Here is a 24,222-nt window from a genome sequence, read left to right on the forward strand (position 1 = left end):
GCTCTCACTTCAAATACGTGAAGATAGTTGGTATTTAAAGGTACACTGATAGGGAATTTCTTAATTCAGTTCCAAATCAGCCTGAATTGGTTTAATGTCATGAAGCATAGCTCAGCTGTATTAGAAATCTGTACACAACATCATGTTTCTGTTTGGACACTAAAAAGGGGAACATGAAATGGCTCTTTATGTCCATAAAAACGTTATGTTCAGATTAAATGCATCATCAGCCATTCAACCACAATTGCTTGTTAGACATGCCATTTTATGCAAGTCTTGATGCTTAAGAGAAATGTCATCTTAATCCATGGTCATCACTGTCCATAATTGGTATCTTTTAAGAATCAGACTACCTGATTTGCAGTCTCATTTGAGTAGTTAGATGTCTGTATGCCATCACTGTTCCTGTGGGAACTTTCTGGAGCAGAACTGAATTTCAGATTTCAAATTTCTTGGCCAGGTTTTTCTTCAGAGTGCTTATAATTTAAGACATAATACTAATCATTCTAATATGATACTGTGCAGCTTTTCATTAAAATACAAGTACATAGTATTATACAAAGTATCTGTTTTTATAACATTTGATACTTTTTAAAAAATAAAGGTAGCAATATGGTCATTTATGCTGATGGCACTAAAATCCAGTTTAACATCTACATCTTCTCATAACAGTCTTTTACATTACAGATTGTAGGTCACAGACAATAGATCCCATCGTATCCTATGCTGTCTCTAACTCCTGAAATAGAACTACTTTTGTTAGTCTAATTTTTCCTTGTTGCATATTACAACAGCACTAGCTGTTGCCTAACTGCTATCAGAAGATTTTTATGTGGTCTAATTCTAGGAGATGGAGACATTAACAGTCCTGATGCAATTCAGATAAGTGAATCATAGATTGCCAATTGCATCATGATCTAAGATGAATCTGTACATTTTTAGTGTTGCCAATCAAATTTTTAGTCCCACCGACCTTAACAAACTTGGAAGCTCTTACTTGCATCACCGACTCAAGATTACTCATTAAGGATCTAGGTTATTAAAATCAGGATTCAGTAGCAAGCTGTGATTTTTTTTCAGTGTGAAATTAGCCATCCTTCAATCTGTTTTAGCAGCTTTTACATGTGAGTAATGAGTAATATGTGATGACATTTCATTCATACGTATGCCATAGTATATCCACAGCTATGCCACTTGTGGAATGCGAAGCAGGAGTCAGAAATTTTCTCTGTTCCAAATGACTCTTAAGTACCTTAAAGTTCCAAGTACTCGGTTTCATCAGGAATGACCAGTTCAGAGACAAAATGGGAACTGAGCTCTTCTGAAAAGATGTTCCCAAGGGTTATTGGACTGAGCCCTTTATGTCTTGGTTTACGCATTAATTCTCCTTTCAGCTGCAAAGTTTTACAGTAAGAATTAGTTCTATTTCAGGATTAAAATACGCTAAAGAAATCTTTCATTTCAAAACTAGAGCTGTCTAGAGATCATGGGATTTTTGAGTGCTTCTTATTTCAAAAGCATAATACTGTCACATTTATAAAAGTCATATATTCCCAGTGGATATACCGTGACCATATTTCCTTGACTCATTTTTTTGTTGCATTTTTTATGACATGCGTGTTAACAAGCGTCAGCTTATGACCTTGACATTTGCTTATTTTTCTTTTGGAAGTCTTCATAATTCACCAAAAGATTTTGTTTAAATCATTAGAAATAAAACAGCCAGCGAATAAGTCATTGAAATGGACAGAAGCAATTTCCTTCCTCCCCATTTGTGCAGAATAGTTGACTGGCCCATGAGCCATATGAAGATAGGGAAACATTAACGTGGCAGAGGAAATGCAGTCATATCTGCATTTGACTAAATAACAGTACATTCATAATGCTGTTGGCTTCTTAATTTCAAAAGGCAGATTTTAATATTACTGACTTCAGAGACAGATAAGAAGGGTACTGCATACGACATTATCAGTCCAGTGTGGAAATAATGCATTCAAAATTAAAGACAGCAGTTTAATTAAGTGCATGAAAGGCTGGCTTTTATGATCATATTTCAAATACTCGAATGTCTTTTCATCCATTCTGCTGTATGACTTCACTTAATAATATATCAAGAACAAAAAATGTATTGGAGCCTTTCTGCAAATTCAATTAGTCCAATAAAAAGTGAAAAATAATTTCTTTTTCATTAAAAAGAACTCAACCCTAACCCTTCTGATGACAAAGTGAGAGATGAGTGAAGGGGAAAGCTAAAGCACTATGAAAATTCTGCCTTTGGTATGCATTTATGTGTGCATGAAACAGATGAAGTGTCACCATTAGTATCATCTGTTATGGAAAGGACTAATTGCATTCTGTTACAGTTAGTAGTTTATCAGATCCAGACCACAAGGTATTTATTTACTTCTCCTTTACGATGCACTCTCAGTGCAAGAGTAATTCTGTACTTCATTGGGCTGCTATAGGCACAGTGATCATGCAAAAGTGCTAAACGTCAAACTACCATGACACAGTGCACTGGTGCTTTACAGGTTAACTACAACCTCTTCAGTTCTTTCTACCTGCTGAGGGTTTACAGCTGTGGGAAGTGCAGAGATCACAGATGGTGTGTTCTAAGCCAGTAAAGTGAGCAACACAAGATGACCCTTCAGTAGGCGCAGCATTTCAACTGGGAAATTATTAGATATGATAAACAATGCAGGAGGAATGTGCATGTAGAAAAAATTGAGACCTGTCAAAACGATCTGTAAGGGGATCTGTAATAAGATATTGAGCTTTAGAGTGAAAGCAGTAGGTTACTGGCTCAGCTGTGGCACATATCTGTAGTGACTGAAAGTTATTACTACTTGTCAGATCTTCTGACCTCCCTGAAATGAGGTGCTAGCATCAGTCCGGCTCCCAGTGGGCAGCTGTCCCCTTTGCAAACACTGCCGGTGCCACAGCTGGTTTGCCAGTCGCAGCTTCAGCACGAATGCTTGTAGTGTATCGTGGTGAATAAACAACAGCCTCACCTCTGAAGCTGGCTCCTACAGGTCAAGGCTGAGACATGGCAGGCTAATCTGAGAAAGCTTGAAACCACCACTAACACCGAGTGGCTCAGGGTAAATAAAAGATGGCGTGTGCTAGAGCTGCATGCTGATAGGTTTCACTTCTGCTAACGTAACAAAATGGGAGCCTAGGTGAGGGTTACTGAGGAACGATCTGCTCCTGTTCTACTTATGAGTCCCACTATACAAAGTGACTGCACTCTGCTGTCATTTTTCCTCCTGTTTGTCTCATCCTTGGTTCTTTTAATACCACACTGTCTACGCAGGGAGTATTTCCCACTATGATTCTCTCAGTATGCATTTATGAACAGATTGTTCCAGATATCTATTCAAGTCCTAATCTCATTTTGACTTCAAAATACTCTTCTCAGAATAACTGTCCATACTGTGGAGAAACAGATAGATAGACTGCATTTTGAAAATACAGCAACAATTTACAACAGTAACTCTTCAATTTTAAAAGCAATAATTCTCATGTAACAGATGAAAGATGTATAAAAATGATTTTCCTTGGCGTCCATGCAGGTACAAATAAGATAAAAGTTTATGGAAGGATGATTTAACAAATGCTTGTTTGTTCTTCATATAGGTAACCCTCCTGCTACAGGTACAGGAACTTTACACATCACCTTGGAGGACGTCAATGACAATGTCCCATCCCTTTACCCAACACTGGCAAAAGTCTGTGATGATGCTAAAGATCTCAGAGTAGTAGTACTAGGAGCATCAGACAAAGACCTCCATCCCAACACAGATCCATTTAAATTTGAACTGAATAAGCAGTCTGGCCCAGAAAAGTTGTGGAGAATCACCAAGCTTAACAGTAAGTCCATTACTTTTATTTTTCATGCATTTATTCCTCCTGCCTCTGCATCCCCCCATACTCACCCTGAGGCTGTCTGTTAACATGGATTCAACAGCAGTAATGCATGGAAATCCTGCAGGATGGATTAGTCCATGGCTACTGCTGTCCAGTGTAGCCTCTACAGATGCAGCTGAGGATCCACTTTGCCTCTATTGTTGCAGTGGCACACTACTTACTCATGTTAAGCCTGTTGTCCACCAGGACCCCCAGGTCCCTTTCAGCGAGGCTGCTCCCTGATCTTTTAGCAGTTCATTTCATATTCTGCTTAAAAGGAACTAAAAGATGGGTGTGACATCCGTGCCAGCCTCAAGGATATCATGGACAGTGTGGAGGAGTCATTTCCTTTGCTATTTTCCCATTCTACAGTCATCAAGCCAATACTCTTTTAAAGCTCCTAACAGAGCACACTCACCTGGGCAGATCTGTGGATCTGAAGGTGCATTACTTGCCTTCACTGCCTTCTCAGTCAAGCTGGGGAAGCAGTTAAACAGCTTCACCTGTGCTTCCTTGCAAGAAGGGCTTTTTCCTTTGGCAAATAGATAAGTAAGTTCTTCCCTCTTGTGTTGCTTTGGGCACGGCACGCTTTAGAATTTCATTAGTATATTTGCTTCCACAGTAAACTCTGCCAATAATTTGCGGACCAAATATTAAACAAAAGGGAATCTTGAAAGTCTTTCTTTTGATGGCGTTTGGAATATGTTTGCAATTAGTTCTAAACCCCTGAAAGAGTTTCTGTAACTGCCTATTCTTACTTCCCACGCAATTCAATTCTCTAATCTTTCCTTAGAGTACTCTCAGTTTCCTCTTAATTTCCATGAGTAACTGTGGCATGTCTGATACCGTTTACGAATGCTTCTTCCTGTCCAAATGACCACTGTTTGGCTATTTCTCACCTCCTTATCCTTTGCAGATACTCATGCCCAGGTCGTCCTGCTTCAAAACCTGAAAAAGGCCAATTACAACATCCCAATCTCAGTGACAGACTCTGGAAAACCACCTCTGACTAACAACACAGAACTGAAATTACAAGTGTGTTCCTGCAAGAAATCCAGAATGGACTGCAGTGCAAGTGATGCCCTTCATATCAGCATGACTCTTATCCTTCTTTCACTCTTCAGTTTATTTTGTAAGTATTTTCCTTAAGTAAGTGTAAGCAATGGAATGTTGTTTATCTGCTCGTTTTTGCACTATAAGAAACCTTGCCAAGAGAGAAGTTAACTTCATTTTTCCCTGAGAAAGATGCTATACAGAAGTAGGAGGGGAGGGATTTTTCACAGTCAAAAAATAGCAACAAATGCAGAGTTATCAAATTAAGAAATAGAAGCAATAATTCTAAGAAGAATCAAAGAGAATTAAAGCTAGCATATGATAAACTAAGAAGTACCAGCTGTAGTAACAGATTTCTGAGATGCTTCCTTTCATCTCTCCCCACTTGAATTCAATTCAAAAGCAGAAACCAGAGATTAAAAGGTGTTCTTGTAACAATAACTGTGCTGGGTCACCATGAAAATGAGTACCGTCTGCTTCAATCTGTCCGTAAAGTGCGCAAGCAATTGGAACATAAGGAACTTATTCAAGATTCTGGGCTTAGAGACACTCAAACTGATAACCAGAATAGTGAGTCTGTGTTGAGGGAGAGAGAACTGATGCATAAAGGAAGCTTCTGCTGCTTTAGAGAACGCTTTCTGAAAGTCTTATGAAATTCCGAATCTGAATTAGGGGTTAGAAATCCCAAAATGACTGAAGAGTAGGAATTGAAACTATAGAATTCTAACACCCAGCCTAGATGTGTCCCTGTCTTGCTTTGTAACAGTTTTCTCCAAGTTTTTGATGTACTATAATTTTGAGTTCCTTAACTGTTGAAAAGGAATTGCTGTATCCTACAGCTATGGTAGAAAATCTATTATTCAAGGACTATCAGCATCACATAATGTTAGTAAAATGCACTGTATGGTGAATTAACTCCCAAGCCATGGTGAAAGCTCTTCTATTCTTGATGAAGTACAGTCTCCCATTAGACAGAGATAGAGCCCAAGACAGTTTACACATCTGAGGCTTTCTGCATGCTTGATTACATATCTTCTCAGGTTTTTTTTCCTATAGTATATTACTTTTATCCCAAAAGGTTAGCATGAAGGTTATTGTGCGAGAACTAGCTAATGTTTGTGATGCTCTTTGAAGATGAAAAGGACTATATAAATGCTAAGTGAAACTTCCCATTCTTTGTTCTAATCAGTGACATCTGGCTTTGGTTCAGTTATTCTGGGTTTAGTCAACTAGAAACAAACGCAGACTTCAGCTGTTAGAAGTAATACGTTAGAAATATGTGACAGTACATGACAGCATTGCATCAGTGATGTAAAGATGCAGCCCACTGCTTCAAATACGTTCTCATTACCTCTTCATTAACGTTGCTGTACTAAACATGACTTTCATCACTGGGCTAACGTTCCTGGACATGATTTGCACTTGAACTTTATTTACATTATTGCATCTGCTCAGAATATAAGGTAGAAAAAAGCATTTTGCTTTTGAAAGTATTTATGGTGCTGTTTTCGAGCCCCCAATTATATTGAGCAATAAAAAGCAGTTCTAGGTTTTGGAAAATGCTTCCTGAGTTGCTGTTCTTGACTACAGATCTTCTCCAGCTGAACTGTGGGCAGAATGTTGGCCCCTAGGATCTGAATGGAGCACAGTGCTCAGATTGACAGAGGGATTCCTCCTCCTACTGTAGAAGTAGCACTGGATTGCCTTGACATGTCTGTATTGTTTCCTAGTGCACAGAGCACTTGCACAACCTTAGAATTGTAAGTTTAACCAAAGAGTAAGATTCTGCACATAATCTGCCAGCAGTTTGTTCAGTGCAATGCACTGATCTGTTTCCTAAGCAAAACCAGAACAGGGACACAGCAGGCGAGTAGAAGGGACAAAGAAGGAAGGATCTCCCTCTTGAGACAGAGGATGTTTGTTTTTTCTTGATGCAGACGAGACCATTAATTCCCTAGCTAGGCTTCAGCATAGAGAGACCTAATCCTTGGTGCAGGACTGCATTTCTTCTTTGCTAACATTTGCACTATGTAGATGTGTGTTCTGGGTTCATCCAGTTTTGCAGAGAGAGGCTAGTGCTCCATGTCTGGTACAGTTCTCTTTTCATGCTTGTGCAAAGCCAGCAAGCATAGCAGTTCTTTTTCTCAGGTGTAGATGACTACATGGAGACATGGAGCCAGGTTAAATAATGTGGTTCTGTATTTGAACTTCTATAAAATGTGCTGCTATCATTGCATTTCGAATTCATTTTCAGACACAGTTCTTTTATAACTGTGATTAGTTCCATCACAATGTTTTGTCTAGTCCAAATATTTATCAGAGTAATCAAAGATTACGATGCCATAAAAACAAAAAGAACTTTATTGCTTATTGAACAGATGAGATATCCCATTTCTAGTGGCAAGTTATGGGTTTAATTTTTGCAAAAGCCCTTACAGGCTCAGTTTGCTCCCAGTGTTTATCTTTTATGAGGCTCTTGTTCCTAGGAGGTAAATCCTTCAGTCAAACGAATTTTGTTATTCATGCCAAAGTATGTCTTTTTGTATTTGACATCTGGTGTGAGGATAGATAGCCCTATGAAAGAGCTGTTCATGGTGAAAGTGCCCTGCGTGGAACTCCTCCCTATACAAAATGTCTTGGTATTATCATTTAAATGGTACAATTATTATCTATACTTGGAATATGTGCTTTTTTTTTCCTAAGTCACGGAAAAAGACGTATGTGGCAGATTTCTGAAGTAACTGAGCATAGAACTGAAGAGCCTGATTAAAACTGTAATGCATGCAAAAAGTAGCACCTGTTCTGTAGTTGCCTACAGTGTTCAGTATACTGAGGGATAATGAGATGCAGACTACAGAGTTGCCCAGAAGCCCTTGGAAAGGTAGATATACTTCAAAGAAGAAAAGCTTAGGAGCTCTTGTCAGCCCCAAGTAGGAAATGCAGGATACTGAAGTATATGGGCAGTGTATGTTGTTATTCCAGAACGAAACAATAAGATGTTTGGTGCTATTAAAAGATGGCAGCTACTGAGTTGACTGGGGGGGGGGGGGAAGCATCTTTGTATATTTTGTACTTAATATTTCTGAGAGTCGCTGAATCGAAGCTGGCAAGACATATTATTGGCAGGTACAGGACTGTCCAAAGTTATAATAGTTAATGCTAATAAATATTGGAAAGAATATTAAATCTCGTGTCATTACTGCAGGGACCATCTTTCAAACAAGACTTAGTGTAACAGCATCTTGTCCTTTGTCAGCTTTTCCTAGCTGCAGCTGAAGATAAGACCAATTTGTTTCAGATACGATTTAGAATTTTAGTAATTCAGACTGAGGAAAAAGAACAGATAGTGAACCCTATGTTTCCTAGTGAAGGAGAAGGACTACATAAATCAGTTACTCGAGGAGGATGAAGTGGATAAAAAGAAAGTTTGTTATCAAGCAGGTCTGGTGCTGGGTCTGAGATTGTCCCTGTTGTTCCTTACTGCTGTGTTGTCTCAGTTGTTGGTTTGGTTGGTTGTTTTTAATGTGTATTGGTGTTTTTGTTTGGTTTTGGTAACCTGACCAGTGGACTACAAAGGTGTAACTTAGCTTGAACATAATAAGAAAAATATTCCATTACTCTGAAGAGAAAGTAAGGTGAGAGGCTGTGGGGAGAAGTACTGCTATGCAGAAATTAAATGAGCTGCAGGTCTCTGCATCAGAATTAATTTGCTAAACTGAGGGTGAAAGGCCTCAGGTGCGTTGAAAAACAGGAGACTTGCACAGATGTCAGTGCTGTGATTGCAAAGATGCCTTAAAGACACTCCTGAATTTAACTAACTTTATTAATTGCCCTAACTTTTCCTCTTTTAATGCCTCCCCATCCTTACCATAGTACTTTTCTGATTTGAAGAATTCAACTATAGTGTCAACAGACAAAATGTTTGGAGTTTCTTCCTTGAAAGTTGTTTGGTATTAAGTCAGTACAGAAATTTAAACGGTATTAAGTAAGTCATTACAGAAATTTAAACGGTATTAGCAGACAGAGTTGAATTTATCTGAACATACAGCTAGCACTGCAGTGTTCTCTTTCACCTAGTTCATTTTTCAGAGTAACAGAAGCATCATCTGTACCTCTAGTGCATCCTATGTTACTTTATGCAGGAACATCAAGTGTTTCAAGACTGAAGCAACGCATTCTTGAATGGCATGAGACTAAGACAAATCACAGAAAGTTTCAAATGGAAAAGACCTTTAAGGTCATTGATCTTTCACTGTACAAGTCTAGTTTTGTTACCTGCAGGTTCAGTTTTCAGCCTATACTGTGTGTTACTTGGCTGAGTTTTAGACAATCGTGTAATACAATTTATTCTTCTACAGTAGGACTTCCCCCTCTCTCCCCCCAAAATAAAAAGAGTTAACACAGAGCATATATCACGGGGGTACATAAAGTAGGAGCTAATTGACGCTACCTAAATAATTCAGAAGTACTGACACTTGGTGAGCTCCAGGTGAGCTCACAAGTGTGTGTAGTTTGTCTTGATAGGAGTCTCACTTGTAACACAGACCTCTGTGTCCAGTCTTCTAATTTCTCTGCAGGTGTACTCTGTCCTGCAGTTTGTTGTGCAGTGCTTTTGGAGCCCACCTAAAGTTAATGGGGCCTGAAATGGCACAGAACTCCATATGTACATACATAATTGGAGACAGGATGTTTATATACCTACTCATCTAGATACGACAAATAGAAATACCTTCAAATTGTACATAAACATATTTAAAATGTACTAAATGAGATGAAATTTTAGTGAGTCAATTAGGTGGGAAATGGCGTTTTATGCATATTTTAAACCAGCCGAACATGTTCCAGAAGTATAGCTTTGGAAAAAAAAAACAACCCACTACAATTTAAAAGTTGTGTGTTTGGAAAGCAACACGGAACAATATTACCAGCAAATACAGCTACTTCACTAAAAGCCGTAATATTGTTCCTGATGGTCATTCTGTAGACATGAAATGAACATTTGAAGAAATTAGTTTGATAGACCATTCAGTGGTGTGAATTCAAATGAACGTTTTATGTTTTCATTTTCTCAGTAGTAACCACTGATATGTAATAGTTTGTGTTTCTTTTCAGAAGAGCTTCTTAACGTCAGCTAAATATATTTCTGGAGTGGACTATGACTAAAACCTAGAACCGAACAGATGCCCACTTCAAATATTTTTTTTCCGTCTACAATGGCAGCTACACTTGTTGGTTTTTTTTATTTCTTTTAACTATCCGCTTCCTTTGATATTTCCCTGCCTCATCATATCCCAGCACCTCACGGCAAGCTCTGCATACCCACAGCTTGCTATTCACTTGTACGTGATACTGAGGATCTGATTGTGCCTAAAGGTTAGATGGTATTGCTTTTGCTTCTCGTTGAGATCTGGAGTATTTCAGACCTACATCTTAAAACCCTTTCTTACCCATACACATAATGTGGACATGTCATTGGTTAGTATTCACGCTTGTCGTGCTTATAAATTCCTCTTTAAAATTTTTGAAATAAAGCCTGGTAAATACCAGTGTAGCCTAAAATGACAATTCTCATCTCTTCCATGGCTTCAAAGCATACCGTTTTCCACTTGTTATTATTCTTGCTTAATAAGAGTATCTTTTAGATGATTCTTTTAGTATTTCAAGCTGGGATTAGGGCATAGCTGCAGATCTGAATGTGTCAGGACTATTTAGGTTCATGTTCTACTTGTTAAAAACTGATAGTAAACTAACCTGTACTGCTGGGGAAGCTGAGATCTGACTGCCTCAACAGTTATCCACTGCCTTAAAAGCTGGGTTTTTTTTTTTAATGCATTTCATTTTCAGCATACATATGAAAAATTAGATTTGTTCAATGCTACTATTTCAAAGCTGTACTTACTCATTGCACTTGCTGCGTATTTTCAACTGTTCAGCTAAATTCATCACATTGGAGCATCAGAAAATGTATTTCCAGACTGCAGGTCATCACCTCCCCGCTTCTTTTGTTTTGAACTAACTGGCAAAGAAAGGAAGCATTTGTTTGCTGCTGGTCTAGTGAAGGTGAAACAATTGCTCAGGCAAAGCACCCAGCTAAAATCCATATCAATTTAAAAAAAGAAAAAAGAAAACATGGACAATGGCTTCGCTGCTTTGTCACAGAATTTACTTCACCAGCACCCCAATATGATGCATGAAATCCATGACACACAGGAATTGTGTAAGATAAATGTAGTACTGTGCTGTATAATACACGCCTCTAGAATTTCAAAGCAAACATAACTAGCCTTCTAGTAAAGAACTTTTCTCTCAGATAAATATGTTGGTACTACACATGCACATACATTTTGTGCATCATGAGAGCAGCTCAGTGCACAGTTAGTGTATGTGAGTACGTGCCAAGGAGAAGCAGAAGCAACGATTCAGCAGTGAGCAAGGCCCATGTGAGAAGTTACAAGGATAAGACCACTTTGGTGTAAAATCAGTGCTGTTCCAGATCTGCCAGTATAGTCTTATAATAAGTTAGCAGTCTGTGAGCCACTCCTGGAAACATCAGCTGCTGGTGTCAAACAGATACCCTCTGAAAATGACTTCAGCCTGAGCAATCTTTTCCCCTGTGCAAGCCGATTAGTTTGGAGTGGCGTGTTTCTCCCCAGTCTTGCCCATTTTGGCCAATTGCATGGCGCACGCGAGCATTTTAGCACCTGAAGCTCAATACTGACATTGATATATGAGCACCTAATGGAGCTTCGAATAGAATTACAAGACATTCATTTCACAAACGCAGTACTAATACACACTATGTTTTTCCTATCATTAAGAATTTTGGAATCATCTCCTCTTATAATTGGTTTCCCATTTATGTATGATGTTACAAGTGCAAGTTTTCAGGATAAACTCATTTACGTTGTAAAAATGTTTATAATGTTATTACTGTTCAGTGAGATCACAGATTTGCTCTAGCCACAAGCATACCTAATATTAAAAATGGATTTCTTAATTGCTGGAATAAGATTGTACATTATCTGAGGACAGCTGCTTCAGCCTTTCTAATTCAGTGAGATTTGGCATGAAAAGATCCTCTTGTTTCTCTCAGAAGAGAATTTCCAAGTCGTCACTACTAGTGACCAGTAGAATTTGGCACTTCTTTACATCAACATACAGTCAGTGCACTGGACCTCTGAAGAGGCCACAGGTGAATGTAGCTACTTACTTAATATTATTCTACAGAAATGTACAGTATATTATACTTCAACAGCATGTGTGCAAACACTGACACTACCAGTGTTGAAACTACCTATGGCAAATCAACCAGCGACGTACATGAAAACCATTTGTGTTTTTTTAAGTTCTACACGAAGGCTACATTAATAACTGTGTATCTAATTAATGCCCTTTATAGATGCTAAAGCCAGGAAAGAAGTACCTGAATGTTGATTAACTGCCTAATCAGAAACACGGTTCTGAGCTCTTCTACCATTTTTCCACTACCCCTTTAACAGTACCGGGGTTTCAATAAAGTCCATGATGTAATGCAGACTTCTAATTAAGCAAAGATTAATGTAATATTTCTGATGAGAAGGTAATTAAAGGAACTCTGAAGAAATGGAGCATGCCTGAGTTGAACTCCAGACTCCAGCTGTGTTAACTTTCTTCACTATGTTAAATAAAAATTAAAGGATGAATACATCTCGGGTAAAGTTCATTCCTTCGCAGAGCACCACCATGAAACTTAAGTGCTTTTAATTTTTATGAGGTTTAAACTGCAGTTTAAGAAGCATAGTCTGTGTAATGGGAGAGGTGGAAGGAGGTGATAACTCTGGACTCATAAGGTACACATCTTCCAAAGTCTTCACATTAATCAATTGTCTTGTCTATTTTTTTTTTGTCATACATAGCAGCATAAGGGATGAACCTTAAATTAGGCCACTGTGGAGTAGACAGGTGGCTACAGTAATTGAAGAAATCAATATTAAAGACGCTTACCTTGTATTAGTTGACTTCCTCCTTTTTCAATTTTCAGAGCAATTCAGCGTCCAGAACCCCATGACTAGATGATTCAGATCTCAGACCTGTGAAGTCTGCCACCAACTTCAACTCTTTTAACCTTTCAAACACAGTCTACGTCAATTGACTTTAGTAGGAGTAAAAAGGGTATTTTTTTTTTTCCATCTTAGGTATCTACATCATGAATCTCCCTACCCTGAACTGCATACTTAGACCTATATTCCTATAGCACTGCTATACTCCATCCAGATTAGCATGTCCATTTTGTTTTGCTTTTTTTTTTGACCAACAAAGCAAGCATGATCTTCCAGTGCTAAAATATTAATGCCAACAAACACCATTCATTCATTTATATGCCATGCTTTCTTACCTGAGACACGTTAACCATAACAGTAATAATTCAGACAGCAAGCACGTAACTGAAGATTTCACCATTACCTCAGTATTTGGCTGTTATCTTAAAAGGAACATAGCTGAATGTTTCTCTCAGGTGTAGAATTGGGAGAGCAGAGACCTGTGAGATTAAAAATGGGGACAATCACATTAGAGACTTCAGTGAGAGTGATTTCTGGGGAAAATAAGTTCTATATAGTTATGTTAGCTTTATGCTGCTTGTGCATTCCCCAGGTACTCTTAAGGCAGAAGAGGTTGGCTGTTGGTGATAGAAGAATATGATGCATGTGCCACCTTCCTGGCTTTTGTGTCTGCAGCTGTACACAGCAAATCACTCGTTTTTAATGTGATTTCTGTCTACCTATAACACGATGTATAATAATTCCTGAGACCAGCTATAGATACAGTGATACTAATAAAATAATTACTAAGCATAATGATCATTAGTGTACAGATCCAAACCTGCCAGGCATGGGCTTAGCAGGGCATTAAGTCCATAAAAGAGCTAGTTAGCATAGATTAACAAACATGCTCCTTGCACAGAATATTTGCACATTTTATGCTCATAGTATTCCTTAAATACTAACATCTTTTATGTGCTGTTGCCAGCTACAAGCTGTAAATCATGTGTAATAGAAAACAGACAAGAAAGGAAGGAAAAAAAAAACAAAAAAAAAAACACCGAAGTCAGTGAGTAAGCAGTTGAAGCTTACAGCCTTTAGATTGGCTGTTTAGATATGAGACTCAAGAAATAACCCTAATTTGGTACTCCCTATACAGTTCTAGATCTTTCATTTGGTTTCTCATTACTGGCAAAGTAAAGCAAAAAGCAAACAATAAAGCTACCATTCCTATACAGAAAACGATGAATGCTGGAAATCCAGCTGAACAAATAAAGTGCTTTTAAATATGGATCAGGTACTTGATCATATTTGCAGAGAGTTTGCATTAGAGCAGTAATGTTATTTCAGTAAATCTGCTTGTATTCGTCAGTGAGGTTTCTGCACAACACTTTGGTCAATCTTGATTTCCGTAGATCTTGTTTTAAGGGCAATACTGGACAGAATGCTTGTCCAATAACACACCTGACATGACTATATCAGAACATTTTTAGACAGTAGCTTTGTAATCAATAAACTTTGACATTAACCACAGTCTAACTTCAGTATTGGCTGTAAGCAATTTTGTATCACTGTTGCATGCAGCAGAAAGAACAAAGATGGATCTGGTCTTGAATACTCTTACTGGAACTACCGAATTGAGTTGAATATCTATTTACAGCCCTATTTCTGAATGTTGAAGCTGCTTTTAAGATACAAAAACAAATGATATATTTGCTTTTGCATATATAAACCACATTTAAAATATATTGTTTCAATACAACTTCTGCTAAGGCTGGTGAAAGCACTGAGCTGAGTTCATAGCAGGCTTGGCACCCTTTGCCAATGTCACAATTTTTGTTGATGTATCAGCAAAAGGAGATGTTAAGGAGAAAGCATTTATGGGTGCTTGCAGGGAGCTCCTCCTGCTACATAGGAAAGCCTGGGAACAAAAGCTTGAAGAGGTTTTCTTCGAAAACATGTCAGTGAAAGTTGGCATTATTGGCTACGAATAAGAAAAACCATTCACACAGGGGTGATCAATGAAAATGCATGCCAATAGGAAGAGGAGGAACTCCATCAAGGAGTTGCACAGAGGCGCTGTTAAAGAGATAGAGCAGGAAAATGCTCCGTACAGCAAAAGACTGGCAGGATATGAAGCACAGTGGCTTGAATTTGTCAAGGGCTGTGAAAAGATGTTGCAAATCTGCTAACCGAGCAGAGCCCAGGTAGGAGATTTAGCTGTTTGGATGGCTAGAGACAGCCCTTTGGGATGGTGTGTGAAAAAGAATCCTCTAGATTAAGACATAACCTGAATACACAGCCCTAGGAAGGAGATTCTGTGACAAAAATGCTCTCTAGTTTGTCTCAGTTGTTAAGCTTGAATAAGAGGCAGGATGATAGTGCTGTCCAGAGCAATCAAAGGAAGAACAAGATGGGGAGTGCTTTGGGGGAAGATTTAAGAGCTCGGTTTTAGCTGTGCAGAGCTGTCAGCTAAACATCGGAAGGGTATTCCGAGCTAGTGGTCAACATTTTAGTCTAAACAAAGAAAAAAATGTAGAGAGAGCAAGATCTCTGAACTGTCAGCACTGAAGTAATCACCAAACACGTCTGGATGGTGTCACGGAAAAGGTAAAGACATTAAAGTTGGGGAAAAATGGTTTCCCCAGAAACCAGGGATGGAAGGATTAAGACAGAAGGACATGCAGAAAAAGGGATTAGAGATGTCATAGGAAGATGACAATAAGATGCCGTCACAGGAGCCGAAGGAAGCATCAGATTTCCAGGCATGTAATTGAATGTATCGAGACAGCCAGCAGGTCAAAAAGGATGAGGAAAGTTGGGGAAGGGACTAGTGCTTCAAGATGAACGGGAGAAAGAAGCCAGGATGGTGTTTGGAAAAGCAAGTAGAGAAACAGGCAGAGAGAACCAAAAGTATGCTTATATTGTGTGAGAGAGATAAGGCAGCTTTCAACTAGTACAGGGAAAAAAACCCATATAGCTAAAGCTGAATGAACTAGTTTTAATATACAGCTTACTCAGGAAAGGCACGGTGTGTGATAAGGTACTAACATTCATTATATCTATCAACATGATGTAAAATACACATGCTTTTCATGAGGTCTGCTCATAAATCAGCATATATTGCCCTGTATTTACAAGCCACTGGTGAAGCAGTCACTAGCTGCTTGAATGTGTGTGATACTTACAAATTCTCTGCTGACAAATCTCTCTGAAGTTTCAGCCTATGGACTCTACAGAAATTCAGAGCTACAGCTGCCGTTCGTTCATCACATACAAGTGCCTGTCCTTAGCAGAGAGACCTCCAGGGATTCAGAGTAGCTCTGCAGATTCAGGAGTTAGCGTTATTTCCTTTGAGTCAGGCTTGAACAAGAGCCCTTTAATGATGACAAACATCACTGCAACATAGAAATACTATTTTTCAGAGATCAGTGTCCTGAACTTGGGCTTTCCACTATCCCAGGAGAAAAAGCTGTTTATGAGAATTTAGTGCCAGCCAATCCCTAATCCAGACACATCCAAACTGTGGCACTCGTGCTCACAAAGTTCCTGTATAGAAGTAAGTCTGGGTTCTAATTTTGTGGCCAGACACTTTCTGCATGCTAAAAATCCCCATGCCAAGCAGTTCCAGATTTTATCTTATTTGGAAACCTCAGCGGCACTTCTCACTTCAGTGATTCCCACCCATCAGTCCCTCTGTGGATTATTACACTTTCTTAATTTGCTTTACTGACCCTTGTTTAAGAGAACTGAGGTCCTGCTGCAGGGGAAGGGCAGGTTGTTGTGTGCTCTCCAGGTGTTTGTCTTGCTGCACAGCCCATCTGGACAGGCTCCTTCCTACATGGAAGAATTTAATGTTGAAGTCAATTCAAATAATGCCAAAATAATAAGAAACAAGAAGTGAAATAGCCTTACCAATAATTATATTCTCCCCAGAGGAGAAGCAAATGAGTAAAGATTGCAAGCCAACATCTAATAATGACCATTGCGTTACTGTTCTTCTGCTTCTGTGACAGAATTACAGATGCTTCATCATTTTAAGAGTAAAACACAGTACACAGTAGACAAACATTTCACATTTCCTGAGTGTGTGTCAGTTTTGATGTGTGTGCTTGACTTGCACCTTTGTGTTTTGGTACCACAGTTACCTTGTCCCAGGGCACGGAGCCACAGATCTGCATGAGTCCTGAGCTGCGCTGCTGGGAGTTAACCACCCCAGCAAGATGGGCAAAATCTAACAAAATCATGTGTGTTGGGATAAAAGCAAAGGCTGTGCATGAAGCAAAAAAGGAAACTCATTCACCCATCAGCTGACAGCTGTTCAGCCATTTTCAGGAAAACGGGGTTCATCACACCCAACTAACTCGGGAATGCAAATGTTCTACCTCTGTATGTCCTTCCCCCAGCTCTTACTGAGGAACACGATGTCAGAGGGTAAGGAATACCGTGGACCAGCTGTCTTGGCTGTGTTCCTCCCAGCACCTTGTGTGCTGCAGTCCACTCTCTGGCAGGGCAGCCTGAGAAACAGAAAAAGCCATCACACTGTGTAAGCACTGTTCAGCAACTATTATAACATCATTTTGTTTTCAGTGCTGTTTTGATCACATATCCAAAACATAACACTGTACGAGGTGCTAATAACAAGAAGTTGACTCCATCCCAGCCAAAGCCAGTACAACCAGTAAACCAACAGTGTACCATCAGAAATTGTACTCGTTTGCAGGGCCACACCAGCATCAATACCAGGCAAGCTCTAAGCTGAGCTCCAGAGAACTTTAGCTATGTGTTTTGCTAGTATCAGTCTTATGTGTCTTTATTGCAAAGCTGACTATTTGCAATTCAGTAGTGTCCTCGTGCTGCCAAATGACATTGGAGGAAAGAAACCCATTAGCTCCAACTGTTAGATTAGTTCCTAATCTTTGGTTTTCTATGCTTATTTACTGCCTTTGTATTATCAAGGTGCCCATCTAAAATGGGAAGGATCGTTCAAGTTGTGCTACCTTCACTTAAAATAATAAATAATTTAAAAGGTTAGACAATAAAGGTAAGATTTGCAATTCTGTAGCAACATTAATAAAATATGCCAGCTCTTTTAGTCCCTGCTATAGTCACATAACAGATAAATAGATTGTTATTTTTACAAGTATGTCTGTCTGCTCTTTGCTAGTCAGTGTGCGTACACAAAGGAGGCTCACTGGCATTTTACTTGCGCTGTTGCACCAGTGTAAGTGAACAAGGTGTCAAGTGGGGAGAATTAGGTTCCAACTCAAGATTTATACTCAGACCTCTGCACTACAGCTTCCTGGATTGCACTGCAAAGGTCTCCGAATGCTCCAGGCGACATTTTGGGGTCTCCTCCTGGAGATTTCTGTCTTTCACCATTAATTCTTCCTAAACCTGGATAATTCATACTGAATTGCTGATAAATGTGCATGTTCTCCATCAGTAATTTGGGGGAGGAAATAAAAAGTTAAAAGATACTGTCATCTGCATGGCAATAATCACACACATTTCCCATCATTTAGGTCTGTAAGAACTCCTGACATTTGAAGCTGTCCTCCCAAGTTGCCATGGCAACGAGAAAAAAGAAAACGTCAGATCTGAAGACTGCAGTTTACAGTTACTGTTCTTCACTACTAGGCCTCAGTTGCTCCAGATTCAGTTTAATTTGCAACCTCACTTAATCTGTCCAACTATACATTGGTGTTTGACAGCCTCTGCCCTAACTTCCATTTATTAATGGATTCCTCTTGCAAGATGCAAGGTTTATGCGAATTTTCACTGAATGTTAAAGACCATGACATCTAAACTTGACCTTTGGGGAGCAGAAAACAGATTGACTCCATTTTTTTTCTAACTGTTGACTTGTTGCTATTCAACTGTTCAGAAAATATTTTGTCTGTGGGTTAGTATTTGTATATGTATGAGTGTATGTATATATATATATATTTATATGGAGAGAAGAGTTATAGGACTGGTTTAGCTTTTATAAAATATTCATCTGGAATGTGCAACTGACAAAGCAGAGTAATACAGCCACAGATGAATCGTAACTATTCGACACGGCTAAACCTACTGTACTTGCTGTTTATAGTGTGGCTAGAAGGAGAGCCTACTGCAGTCATACCACTGAAAAAAACACTTTGTTGACACCAAATAAGGCAGGCCCAGGGCTCTGCAGCATCACTTCTTGTACCTCAGGTTCAGCAAACAAGAAATGCAAGTCCCCCTGGCTTGCTTCTGATCCAGACTTCTCACTTTATGCCCCAAAATTGAATTTAAGACTCAGTGGGAGCACAGATCTTCATCTCAGTGCCAGGAGGGTATGCGAGCTCTGATTTGCAAGGCAAGGGGAAGCACTCAGCTGCAGCCAGCACCATATGGTCACCTCCTACAGCAATGGGACATGCTGGGCTGATTTTGAAGGGGTTAAAGTCAGCTTCCTCTATGCTCTTGCAGATAATTATTTGCTGGGGCAGTTTACAAGATTTAAGTCTTTTGTCAGTTCTGCAGACAAAGTAGGTAATGTCTGTGTATGAGATGCTGATTAGAACAGCAAAATCAAGGTGTTTCTCAGAAGCACTGGCCTCTCTCTCAGCCTCTGTGCAGCTGTCATTACATGTATCAGTGCAAGGAGGAAAACAGATGCCCTATTATCTAAGAGTATTCACACATATCTATAGTTTTGAATATATATATACATACATACACGTGTACACACAGTTTCCAGTTAAGAGTAACAAGAGCATTTCTTTGTGTGTGTAAACTTACCACACTTGTTTGCAGACATGGGGAAAAAAGGGTGTTCGTTACATATGACTATGAATCCTTTTTTATTCTGTGAGCATGTAAGGTTAAAAAAACAAAAAAAAAACCTGTATCAAGATGATCATCTTGTTAATAAATTGTAAATGATCCATCAAAGCTCACACCAAATTTTTATAAAATTAACACAGAAAAGTATACTAGTGACAGACTGTGGCTTTTATTAGAGCTTGCCAGTAACTAGGGTAAGGTAAGTGTCTTAGAATATTTTAATAAACTTGCTTATTTAAAGTTTAAACAAGAAAGCTTCCTTATGCAATAGTACTTTGCAGCTGCATTCTTTAGTTAGCATTTTTACAGTACCTACGAGTCATACTGTATGTTGTCTTGACTACAGTGAGATTATGAGCATACAATCCACATCGCATATATGTTTCAATAGTAAAGTTTTTTGGAAGCATTAAGAAGTCCAAACATACATTGAGTTTTCCATAACGCTACACTAGATATTAAATGTGTGTTGGTGGTTAAAAATTGCTGTACAATAGCTTTTCTCTGACTTCCTGTATTGTACCAAATATGACAACAGTTTTTTTTTTGTTTTCTTCTGGTTTTTAATCAAAAGTAATAACAACGGCAACAGAGGAAAAAAGCAGTTTGTGTTGTGAACTTCCCTAGCGCTGTAGATTTCCTGGTAAGATACAAGCTGCCTTCACACAGGAACCTACTCTCTTCCAGTGACTCCTGCAGTCCTGCCCAAGTGAAATCCCCCCCGACCTCACTTCTAGCAGCACGCTCTGGGGGTTTCACTCACCGAAGCGGTGCTGTAAGGTGAGCGGGAGCTTCTGTCGAGGAAGGGCTCCAGGCTGCCAGGCGGCCGCAGGCATTCCAGGGAGAAGTGCCTGATCTGGAACAGGAACACGGGCGTGCTTCTGGTTCACTTTCGTTGCCCACACCTCGTGGTAACCACGGGCTGCTGCTTTGTCATCAGCGATCACGGCTTTTTAGAAATAAAATCTTTATGCAAAGTTTTCAAAAGGAAAAACCAACAAATGCAAAACACCACTGGATTTTCAGGATGCGTACTTAATGAATGAATCCAAATGAACCCAAAGATGAACTGCACCCTCTGCTTTCATCTACAAAACCTCTATCTTGAATAAAAGAAATTGTAATATTCTCCCCCCTGGAAATGCTCTTTTTTCTGCTTGCTTTCTTCCTCTCCCTTTCCAGCAAAACCCACCTCTGGAAAGACACCCATCGACATAAGTGTCATTCCTATCAAGTACCAGATAAAGATACCCTTTTCTAATTTAAACCAAGGTTCACATAGCATTTGGTGAATCATTCCAAGGGCATCCACAACCAGGAACAAAGAAAAATTTCTTCTGCCTGGAACTGCATTAACAATGGGAAGACTCTTACTACCAATTTGTGCCCGAGGACAAGAGATCTTTCTTCTCGGATAATACTGCAACCTTTTGACATGTAGAAAAGTCAGTACAATGGCTGAAGCTCTGAATCGAGATGCATCAAAGCCTTCATTCACCAGTACCACTATTTCTCCAGCCAAACTAAAGCCTCCCAGCCTCTACAGTGCATCTCTAGGCTTCCGACTGAGCTAATCACTGGACTACCTAAGCATCCAAAGAGGAGATGAAGCTGCCATGTTAATGTTTCTCCTGAGAAATCTGAAACCTGTATCTGAGAACCAACCCTTTTTAACAAGCAATTGTGTCACTTTCTGTGGCACTATACAAATGAGGAACCATGTTAGGATCAGAGTTTTCTTACCTGAATAAAATCGTGGGTTCAGGCTTAAAAAAAGATCCTCATTTCCTGTAACAAAGGAGGGAAAATAATGTATTACTTTCTCACAACATTATAAAAAAAACACACAAGTTGCAAAATTAGTTGGGGTTTTTTGTTTGTTTGTTTGTTTTATTTTGTTTTTTTTTTTTTTTTTTAACAGTTGCTCAGCCAAGCTTGCTGGTTTTATAATACAGCACTTATTTCTACCCTGCCATTTTGATCACTGCAATGTTGATTTCAGTTTTTGTATGTTTGCAGACATAAGGTGCTGTCTGGAGTCAGAAAGGCAGTGAACTTGATTTTCCTTTTGAAACATGCATAAAATGTCCTGTGCAAAAATCATTTCACTTAAAAAGAGTATCTGCTGTTAAAACACAAATTGGGTATAACGTTAATCAGTAAGTTTATTAGCAAGGTAAAGGTCTCATCTGTGGTGCATTTGCTAATTGGACTCTGTCTGTACACCTCATGCGTGTGCTTGCAGTATGCCTACGTGCATTTTTAATGTACATTTTGTTCAGTAACTGCAGGACTGAAGATTAAATCAAAGGGAAACCAGCTCAATTTCCTACTGGTTAGCAAGGAAAATTAGCTCCAAGTGGAACACTGACTATTATGCTTTCTGTTCTCATCCCACTTAACACTGGTGTAAATCAAAGAGCAACTCCATTACTAGACTTGTTTGAGCATCACTTAGTCATGCTTAAACAAAAATTTTCATTTAGACCTCCCCACATAATGGTTTTACTGATGTGCTGTGAACAGTAAAGCAGCAGTATTTGTCACAGTATCGTTGACTGCTTATATATAATTAAATGTTTGTCTTTTGTGACATACAAAGAAGCCTACAGCCCAGATGCTTCCCATAGAGCACTCACTTCCTTCACTGATGACTTTAGCGTGTCCCCGAGGATCCCAGCCCAATTTGGTTTAACCTTTATTTGAAATGGCTGTGGCCTGTAGTCAAATAATTTGCCCCAGTCTCTCACGTAGTCATTAAAGTTAGGGATCACTGCAATACAAACCTCATTTATTAAAGTATGGACTTAAAATCAGTTCATAGGGACCTAGCCTAAATGCTCAGTGCAACAGGGAAGACATGTTATAGTAACAGCTTCTACACTGTTGGTCTTTCCTTTGTGTTACTTCTTGTTGAGACACTGAGAGAACTGCTGGTCTTTGTCTCAGTTGCTACCAGTACACTCAGCCCCTGGAGACGCAGCAGAACTTTGCACACAAGTAATTTTACGTCACTCGTTGTCTAAATGCCAAGTTTCTTTTTGAATGGATTTAATAATGACTCATTTAATTAAAGTAAAAGCCACGAGATAAATGATATTAAGCAGTCACGTCAGCTCGAGAACACCAAGTCTAGGGCAAAACTCTGATCCTGTTTTTCCTTTAATACACTTCTAGAGACTCAACTGTCTGAGAGATACGCTGTCCAATGGTGCCAAAAGGATAAATAACTAAAATAATAAGAATTTTCTATCAATTCTGTGACCTACAATATTTAGAGTTAACATGCAAAGTGTTTCAGCAGTAGTTGTAACAGCTACTCTATTTAAAGCAGATATAGCTGACTGCTTTGCTTTGTCACCCATACAACCACTGACTACACTGTTTTCACATCAGGATAGGCTAGTTGGTTTGTATTTGTCCAAATGAAATGGATATACTCATCCACTCTTGGTGGAAAGTTACCAGTTGCACAATTGCTATGTGTGTGTATATATGTAGATATATAGAGATATACACATACATATATAAATATATATATATAATATATGCAGATGGAGACTAATACAACATGGGGACTTAAATAAGCAGTTTAATCCCAGGAATCATGGATGGACACATGAGTTAAGAAACAGCTTGGGTGATGTATGCCAAACTGGTTTGATTTTTAAAAGGAAAAAGAAGAAAAGAAATAACCCACAACCAAAAAACCCCGCACACTGAAATCCAGGCTTATTCCAACTCTCATGTTGTATTTATGCTAACCTTTAGTTGTCCTCGCTTAATAAAATTTCTATCATTTGAAGATATGTATAATTGTTTACTGACTCATTTTTAGTTGTCTGTGTATAAGCTGGTCATCAGTAGTGAAAAGGGGAGGGTTTATAGCCACAATAACTGCATCACTCCATTTTCAATGGGACAGCTATTTAGGAAAGTGTCATTAAACATTTGAACACTGTACTCCTTCTCTGCATCAATAACTGACTGTATTTGACGATTTGGGGCTAAAATGAATGCAAAGACAGACTATGTGTATGTATATGCATGCACATCCTGTCCAGGATTGTAGAATGAGAGCGTGTCTGGTGAACTGTGATGGTGAATTCAGTACAAACAAGCTGTGTTGTTACTGCCATTTCAGACAGAAATCATAACGATCTGCCCCACAACAATCTCTAACTTATCACCAAGAAATTTATGATTTTTTTTTTTTTTAAAAGATCAAGCAAGGCGAAAAGTATTTTTGTTTGATTTTCGAAGATACTTCTTTCAGCTACTTTTCCAGTTAATTGTTTCTTTGGGCCCTAGTTGCTGAATTGCTTGCTGTTTCTGAGGTGTAAATAAACGTTTTGATTTATGACGTGGTTGCAAAGAAACTTGTAATTTATTTGTGAAATGCTCAAATAAAGGATGTATGGGCTTTTAC

The 24,222-nt window shown here is 38.9% G+C and overlaps 1 protein-coding gene and 1 long non-coding RNA gene across 9 annotated transcripts in view; one reads left to right on the forward strand and one right to left on the reverse strand.

Annotated features, from left to right (window-relative positions):
* Positions 1-24,221, forward strand: part of CDH13 (cadherin 13) — a 449,261-nt gene extending 425,040 nt beyond the window's left edge. For 3 of the 6 annotated variants that reach the window (XM_021408556.1, XM_021408563.1, XM_021408561.1), the window contains 3 exons: positions 3,637-3,870; positions 4,823-5,038; positions 10,893-12,944. In XM_021408556.1, coding sequence (XP_021264231.1) covers positions 3,637-3,870; positions 4,823-5,038; positions 10,893-10,975 — 533 coding nt within the window. In that variant the 3' untranslated portion in view covers positions 10,976-12,944. Of the gene's footprint in view, positions 1-3,636; positions 3,871-4,822; positions 5,056-10,071; positions 10,821-10,892; positions 12,945-18,502 lie in introns of those variants that run through there. The other 3 variants (XM_021408559.1, XM_021408558.1, XM_021408557.1) reach the window with 3 other exon arrangements.
* LOC110404367 overlaps positions 1-24,222 on the reverse strand; it is a 35,292-nt gene that overhangs the window by 4,890 nt on the left and 6,180 nt on the right. For 2 of the 3 annotated variants that reach the window (XR_002442186.1, XR_002442185.1), the window contains 6 exons: positions 20,557-21,581; positions 17,391-17,494; positions 16,712-16,814; positions 16,166-16,375; positions 12,943-13,477; positions 10,859-10,975 (listed from right to left, as the gene is read on the reverse strand). This is a non-coding gene — a long non-coding RNA (uncharacterized LOC110404367). The remainder of the gene's footprint in view (positions 1-10,858; positions 10,976-12,942; positions 13,478-16,165; positions 16,376-16,711; positions 16,815-17,390; positions 17,495-20,556; positions 21,582-24,222) is intronic. The other variant, XR_002442187.1, reaches the window with a different exon arrangement.

The sequence above is a fragment of the Numida meleagris genome, chromosome 10 (genome assembly GCF_002078875.1).
Source record: "Numida meleagris isolate 19003 breed g44 Domestic line chromosome 10, NumMel1.0, whole genome shotgun sequence".
Taxonomy (NCBI): Eukaryota; Metazoa; Chordata; class Aves; order Galliformes; family Numididae; genus Numida; species Numida meleagris.